Raw genomic sequence first — 8,045 nt, 5'->3', positions numbered from 1 at the left:
GAGGCTGGTACAATTGCAACATTTAAGAGGCATTTGGATGGGTGTATGAATAGGAAGGGTTTGGAAGGATATGGGCCGGGTGCTGGCAGGTGGGACTAGATAGGGTTGGGATATCTGGTCGGCGTGGACAGGTTGGACTGAAGGGTCTGTTTCCATGCTGTACATCTCTATGACTATGACTCTATAATTGCACTAGAAAACGTGACGGAGAAATTCACCAGGATGTTGACTGGGCTGGAAACCTGATTGAAGTGTACAAAGTTTTGATGTTAAAAATCACACAACACCAGGTTATAGTCCAATAGGTTTAATTGGAAGCACTAGCTTTCTGAGCGCTGCTCCTTCATCAGGTGATTGTGGAGTACACAATTGTACGACACAGAATTTATCACAAAAGTTTACAGTGTGATGTAACTAAAATTATACATTGAAAAATACCTTGACGGTTTGTTAAGTCTCTTATCTGTTAGAATGACCATGTTAGTTTCTCTTCTTTCATATGTAAATTGCACATTTTTTTTAACAAGTTACATTCTCAAGTGAACTTTAACAATTGGTGTCAGCCCAGATAATGTATTGGGTATTAGCACCTCTGTGTGCTGCTGTCTATGCCATAATATTTGGGACACAGACAGGGTAGATAGAAGTCTTTCCCCTTCATAGAATGACATGGATGTAAGTAAGCAGCAAGAAGTTTAGGAGGGATTTTAGGAAACCTTTATTCACCCAGAATGTGGTGAGCATCTGGAACTCACCTGTCTGAGAGGAATGGTAGAGATGGAAACCCTCACAACATTTAAGGAGCATTTACATAACCACGTGAAACACCATAGCATACAAGACTAATGATGAAGTTCTGGAAAATGGGATTAGATAGGTGCTTGGTGTTTGGCACTGATAGATATGATGAAGAGCCTCTTTTCCTGCTGTAAAATGCCATGACCATATAACATTGCAGGGTAAAAACAATGACTGCAGATGCTGGAAACCAGATTCTGGATTTATGGTGCTGGAAAAGCACAGCAGTTCAGGCAGCATCCGAGGAGCAGTAAAATCAGGAATGAGGGCTTTTGCCTGAAACGTTGATTTTACTGCTTCCCGGATGCTGCCTGAACTGCTGTGCTTTTCTAGCGCCACTATTCCATATAACATTGCAACAGTATTATACTTCAAAAGTACTTCAACACCTGTGTAGAACTTGCAAATGTCTGGACAGCCTACACAGCCTTTCTTTACCCTTTCCAACAATGTGTGTAGAAAAACAAGTGTGCTTTATTCTGCATCTATGCAAACACTAAGGAACATTTATTGCTGGCAGTAAGCTTTTGAATTGGGAAGGTTTTTGATTCTCCAGCAGTATCATCCTTTACCTTAACAAGCCTGGAACCTAGTACAAGCATTGAAGTAACAAGCAGCTGAAAAGCAAAGACCTTGGATCTTACCTATAATGCCAGTGTAGGAGAGCAGACAAGCAGCATAGTTCTCCCTGAGACAACCACTCACAGACTGTGTAGAAGGCTGACAGCTCGTTTGGAACTCTGCTAACCGTGATCTGTCAGAGGGGAGAAAGAAAGAGAGAAATAATAATTGGGGCTGTATGACTTTTGAACCAAGGAAAAGTAAAACAATGAATTCTTCCTTTTAACATGCAACGTGTTACAACCAGTGAACATATCATGGTGACTGCCAGTTTCCATCACAAATACTTCTCTCTTCTTTCATTAAAGGAGACTCAGATGCTTGTTAAAGCGCAATTTATATTCTAAAGACACATTGCTGACCTGCAGAATAGGGCAAGGATGCCGGCCGAGCAAGTGTATTATTCCAAAATTAGGTTTTAAAAGGGTTGAGTCCCCAGAGAGATATCACCAAATGTATAAGACAAGTCAGATCGACTTATATTCTGTAAACTGCCATAGATAAGTAAGTAAAACACAAAGAATTAGAGTGATACTCCTACTGATGGGTAAAGGTCATCAAAATAATTTTAGGTAAATGTAAAATGGGACTAACCTTTCAATCCTAATCTCTCGCTGCTTTAATGAGGCAGGAAGAGACTACAACAGGGAATTAGAAACCCAGCATTCATCTCTATCACTCGTCAAATTCCCTCAGCATCTCCTTCACATAGTAGATTTGGTATTAGGGAATGAGCCAGGACAGGTGATCGATGTTTCAATAGAAGAGCATTTTGGGCTCAATGACCGTAACTCCATAAGATTTTGAGTAGTCATGAACAAGGACAAGACCGGCCCTCAGGTGGGGGTGCTTATATCCAAATTAGACAGGAATTGCCGAATGGGGTTTGGGAGCAGTTATTTGAGGGGAAATTTGACATGTGGGAGGCTTTTAAAGACCAGTTGATTAAAGTGAAGGACATGCATGTCCCTGCAAAACTGAAGGATAGGAATGGCAAGGTTCAGGAACCATGGATGACAAGGGAAATTATAACATCAGTTGAAAGGAAAAAGGAAGAATATGATAGGTCTAGGCAGCTACAAACTGACAAAGCCTTTGAGGTGTGTAGAGGAATTAGAAAGGAAATTAACTGTGGAATAAGGAAGGCAAAAGGGGGCCTTGAAATGTCTTTAACAAACAGGGTCAAGGAGAATCCCAAGACTTTTTATGCACATATCAGAAGGAAGAGGGTAGCAAGGGAAAGAGTAGGCCCACTCAATGACAAAAGAGGGATGTTTTGCGTGGAGCCACAGGAAGAGGGAGAGATCCTTAATTAAAACTTTGTATCAGTATTCACCAAGAAAGGGACATTACTGATGTTGAGGTCAGGGATGAATGTGTGAATAGTCAAGAGAATGTCAATATATTGAAGGAGGAAGTTTTGGGTATCCTAAATTGCATTAAGGTAGTCACATCTCCAGGCCAGATGGATCTACCTCAAGTTACTGCGAGAGGCAAGGCAAGAAATAACTGGGGCATTAGCAGATATCTCCACATCCTCTTTGACCCCAGGCAAGGTTCCAACAGACTGGAGATTAGCCAAAGTTGTTCCCTTGTTTAAGAAACTTGAAAGGATTCAGAAAAGCTTTACAGGATGTTTCCAGGGTTAGAGAGTTTGAGCTATAGGGAGAAGCTGAATAGGCTGGGGCTATTTTCCTTGGAGCATTGGAGGCTGAGGGGTGACCTGAAAGAGGTTTATAAAATCATGAGTGGCATGGATAGGGTAACGAGACAAGATCTTTTACCTGGGTTGGGGGAGTCCAGAACAAGAGGGCATAGGTTTAGGGTGAGAGGGGAAAGATTTAAAAGGGACCTAAGGGGCAACGCTTTTCAAGTAGAGGGTGGTGCGTGTATGGAATTAGCTGCCAGAGGAAGTGGTGGAGGCTAGTACAATTACAACGTTTAAAAGGCTTTAGATGGGTATGTGAATAGGAAAGGTTTTGAGGAATATGGGCCTCTTGCTGGCAGGTGGGACTAGATTGGGTTGGGATTTCTGGTCAGCATGGACTGAAGGGTCTGTTTCTGTGCTATACATCTCTGTGACTTTATGACTCTAGAGGAAGCAAGGATAATCTAGGAAATTATACACCAGTGCACCTGACATCTGTGATAGGGAAACACTTGGAGAAGATACTGAGGGACAAGATATCTGAAAGAAAATGGACTGGTTAGTGACAGACAGCATGGTTTTGAATGGGGAAGGTCATGTCTCACCAACCTGATTGAAGTTTTTGAAGAGGTGACAAAGATAATTGATGAGTGAAGAGCTGTGGATTTAGTTTATATGGACTTTAGTAAGGCATTTGATGAAGTCCCACATGGCAGATTGGTACAAAAACTTATATCACGTGGGATTTGGGATAGGCTGGTTAGATGGATACAAAATTAGCTTGGTCATAGAAGACACAAGGTAGTGGTGGAAGGTGGTTTTCAGAATGGAGACTGGTAACTAATGGTGTTTCACAGGGTCTTCTGTTGTTTGTAGTATATGTAAACGATCAGGAGGAAAATGTGGGTGGTCTGATTGGGAAGTTTGCAGATGACATGAAGATTGGTGAAGTTGCTGATTAGATTAGATTAGATTACAGTGTGGAAACAGGCCCTTCGGCCCAACAAGTCCACACCGACCCACCGAAGCGCAACCCACCCATACCACTATATTTACCCCTTACCTAACACTGTTGGCAATTTAGCATGGCCAATTCACCTGACCTGCACATCTTTGGACTGTGGGAGGAAAACGGAGCACCCGGAGGAAACCCACGCAGACACGGGGAGAACGTGCAAACTCCACACAGTCAGTCGCCTGAAGCGGGAATTGAACCCGGGTCTCTGGCACTGTGAGGCAGCAGTGCTAACCACTGTGCCACCGTGCCGCCCTAACAATTGTGCTGACAATTATGAAAGTATACGGCACGATATAGATCGATTGGCAACTTGGCCACAGAAATGGCAGATGGAGTTTAATCCAGACAAATGTGAGGTGTGCATTTTGGAGGTTCAAATTTAGGAGTGAATTACACTGTAAATGACAGAACCCTCAGGAACATTAGCATAGAGACAGCTCTGGGCGTGCAGGTTCACAGTTCCCTAAAACAGATGGCCAAAGTGATTAAGAAGGCATAATGGCATGTTTGCTTTCATCAGTCGGGACATGGAATACAAGAGTTGGCAAGTCATGTTGCAGCTATATAAAACCCTTGTTAGGCCACATTTGGAGTATAAAACAAAACAAACAAAATTTACAGCCCAGCAACGGGCCCTTCGGCCCTTCAAGCCTGAGCTGATCCAAATGTACTATCTGAACCTGTCGGTCAATTCCTAAGCATTTGTATCCCTCTGCTCCCCATCTACTCATGCATCTGTCCAGACGCATCTTAAATGAATCTACCGTGCCTGCCTCTACCACCTCTGCTGACAATGCGTTCCAAATGCCCACCACCCTCTGTGTGAAGTACTTGCCGTATGTATCCCCCTTTAAATTTTCCATCTCTCACCTTGAAAGCATGACCTCTGGTTATTGAATCCTTCACCCTGGGAAAAGGCTTGTCTCTATCCACCCTGTCTTTAATCTTCATGATTTTGTAAACCTCAATCAGGTCCCCCCTCAATCTCCTTTTTTCTAGTAAAAATAAACCTAACCTACTCAACCTTTCTTCATAGCTAGCACCTTCTATACCGGGCAACATCCTCGTAAACCTTCTCTGCACCCTCTCCAAAATGTCCACATTCTTTTGGTAATGTGGTGACCAGAACTGTACACAATATTCTAAATGCGACTGGCCCAATGTCTTGTACAATTTTAACATGTCTTGCCAGTTCTTATATTCAATACCCTGTCAAATGAAGGCAAGCATACTATATGCCTTCTTGACAACTCTGTGCAGCAACCTTCAGGGTACAATGGACCTGCACTCCCAGATCTCTCTGTCCATCAACTTTTCCCAAGGCTCTTCCATTCATTGTATAATTCACTCTAGAATTAGACTTGCCTAAATGCGTCACCTCATATTTGTCTGGATTGAAAGCCACCTGCCACTTTTCTGCCCAACTCTCCAGTCTATCTCTATCCTCTTGTATTCTCCGACAATCCCTTTTGCTTTCTGCTACTCCACCAATTTTTGTTCATCTGCAAACTTGCTGATCATACCAACAGTGCCCTCTTCCAGATCATTTATGTATATTACAAACAACAGTGGCCCCAGCACTGACCCCTGTGGAACACCACTGGTCACCTTTCTCCATTTCGAGAAACTCCCTTCAACTACTACTCTCTGTCTCCTGTTGCTCAACCAGTTCTTTTACCACCTAGCTAGAACACCCTGCACACCATGTGACTTCACTTTCTCCATTAGTCTAACAATGGAGACTACAATGGGGAACCTTATCAAATGCCTTACTAAAGTCTATGTATATGACATCAACAGCCCTTCCTTCATTTAACAACTTGGCCACTTGCTCGAAGAAATCTATTAAGTTGGTAAGGCACGATCTCCCCCACACAAAACCATGTTGCCTATCACTGATAAGCTCATTCTTTTCTAAACATAAATAGATCCTATCCCTCAGTACCCTCTCCATCAACTTTCCCACCACCGACGTCAGGCTCACTGGTCTGTAGTTACCCGGAATATCCCTACTACCCTTCTTGTACAGGAGGACAACATAAGCTACCCTCCAGTCCTTCGACACCTCACCTGTCTTTAAGGATGCCACATAGATATCCGTCAGGGCCCCAGCTATTTCCTCTCTCACCTCCCTCCGCAACCTGGGATAGATCCCATCCGGTCCTGGGGATTCGTCCACCTTAATAACCTCTCGTCTACCCAACATATCTTTCTTACTTATGCCAACGTATCCATACTAATCAAACCTCTATCTCTCATCTCAAGATTCATCATGTTCCTCTCCTCAGTGAACACTGATGCAAAGTAATCATTCAGAATCTCACCCATTCTCTCAGGTTCAGCACACAGCCTTCCTTCATTATCTTTTAGTGGACCAATCCTTTCTCTAGTTACCTGCTTGCTTCTGATATAAGAATAAAATGCTTTGGTTTTTCCTTAATTCTGCTTGCTAAAGCTATTTCAAGACCCCTCTTCACCCGCTTGATTCCTTGTCCTACTCTTCCGATATTCCTCCAGGACCTGTTCTCTTCTTAGCTGCCTAGACCTTATGTACGCTTCCCTTTTCCTCTTGGCTACTCGTACAATTTCTGCTGTCATCCACGGTTCACGAATCTTGCCCTTCCTATCCTTTGCCTTCAACGGGACATGCCTATCCTGCACTACTGTTAACCTATCTTTGAAAGCCTCCCACATCTCAAATGTGAACTTCCCTTCAAATAGCTGTGTCCAATCCACATTTCCCAGCTCCTGCCTAATTTTGATATAATTGGCTTTGGTCCAGTTTAGTACTCTTCCCTGAGGACCACTCTCTTCTCTATCTGCGAGTATTCTAAAACTTACATAATTGTGTGTTGTTTTGGTCACCACACTACCAAAAGGATGTGAAAGCTTTGGAGAGAATGCAGACGAGGTTCATCAGGATGTTGCCTGTCTCAAAGGCATTGGATATGAGAAAAGGTTAAAATGACTTGGATTGTTTTCACTGAAAAGATGGTGACTGAGAGGAGACCTGATAGAGGTCTACAAACTATGAGAGGAATAGGTAGGGTGGATAGTCAGAGATTTTTTTTCCCAGGGTTGACGTTTCAATTACAAGCGGGCACAGATTCAAGGTGAGTGGGTGTAAGTTTAAGGGAGATGTGTGAGGGAAGTATTTCACAGAACCTGGAATGCACTGCCAGAAGAAGTGGTGGAAGCGGGCACATTGGCAACATTTAAGAGGCATCTGGATGGTCCCATGAATAGGGAGGGAATAGAGGGAAATGGACCAAATAGGGCAAAAGGTTTGTTTTTTAGTTTTGTTAGGGCATGTTCATCGTCACAGGCTTGGAAGGCCGTATGCACTTCTCTTTTGATGTCATTCTGTATGGTGGATGCTCTCCAGGAACCACAGAGAAACATGGGCAGCTGATGTAGGAGGACACCATTTGCTGCAAAATTTCCTGCATGTCACATACCATCCTGACATAGAATATCAAGTTACCATTCTTTTATTTCACGTTCCACAATCCATATGATACGTTAGGCAGTAAAAAGCTTCAAGTAATTTATGAGACTTTTATTGTAAAACTGTAATTTAGTACAAAAGTTTCCACTTTTCCTTTCCAGATTCCTCGTCCAGAAGCCAACTCCATACTGGGGAAGAGCCAAGTTCCTTGCCTAATTTACAAACAAACTGCCGGCTAAATTATCCAATTAATGAATTAAGCAAATAATTATTGCCAGGGACAGTAAAATCCCAGCTCTTCCTTTTAAAAGATATTTTCTGATCAACTCATTCAGAGTCATTATGACACACCTCTGGAGCAGATGGTGCTTGAAGCCTAGCTCAGAGGTAGGGACACAACCACCATGCCACATGTTTTTAATATGGCAGCTGGTATCTTTCATTACTGCAAGTTGACTAAGGGTCATTTGATTGCTAATAAAGCAATGAATAGGGAGATATTTTTAATGAAC

General features: G+C 42.8%; 1 protein-coding gene across 5 annotated transcripts in view; it reads right to left on the bottom strand.

Annotated features, from left to right (window-relative positions):
- The window catches only part of gfra4a (GDNF family receptor alpha 4a), a 160,879-nt gene that overhangs the window by 23,227 nt on the left and 129,607 nt on the right, over positions 1 to 8,045 (bottom strand). For all 5 annotated transcript variants that reach the window (XM_043696028.1, XM_043695854.1, XM_043696122.1 and 2 more), the window contains one exon: positions 1,443 to 1,552. In XM_043696028.1, coding sequence (XP_043551963.1) covers positions 1,443 to 1,552 — 110 coding nt within the window. The remainder of the gene's footprint in view (positions 1 to 1,442; positions 1,553 to 8,045) is intronic.

This window comes from Chiloscyllium plagiosum, chromosome 1 (genome assembly GCF_004010195.1).
Source record: "Chiloscyllium plagiosum isolate BGI_BamShark_2017 chromosome 1, ASM401019v2, whole genome shotgun sequence".
NCBI lineage: Eukaryota > Metazoa > Chordata > Chondrichthyes > Orectolobiformes > Hemiscylliidae > Chiloscyllium > Chiloscyllium plagiosum.
Note: the sequence above shows the minus strand (reverse complement) of the source record. Positions and strands in the feature narration are given on the sequence as shown.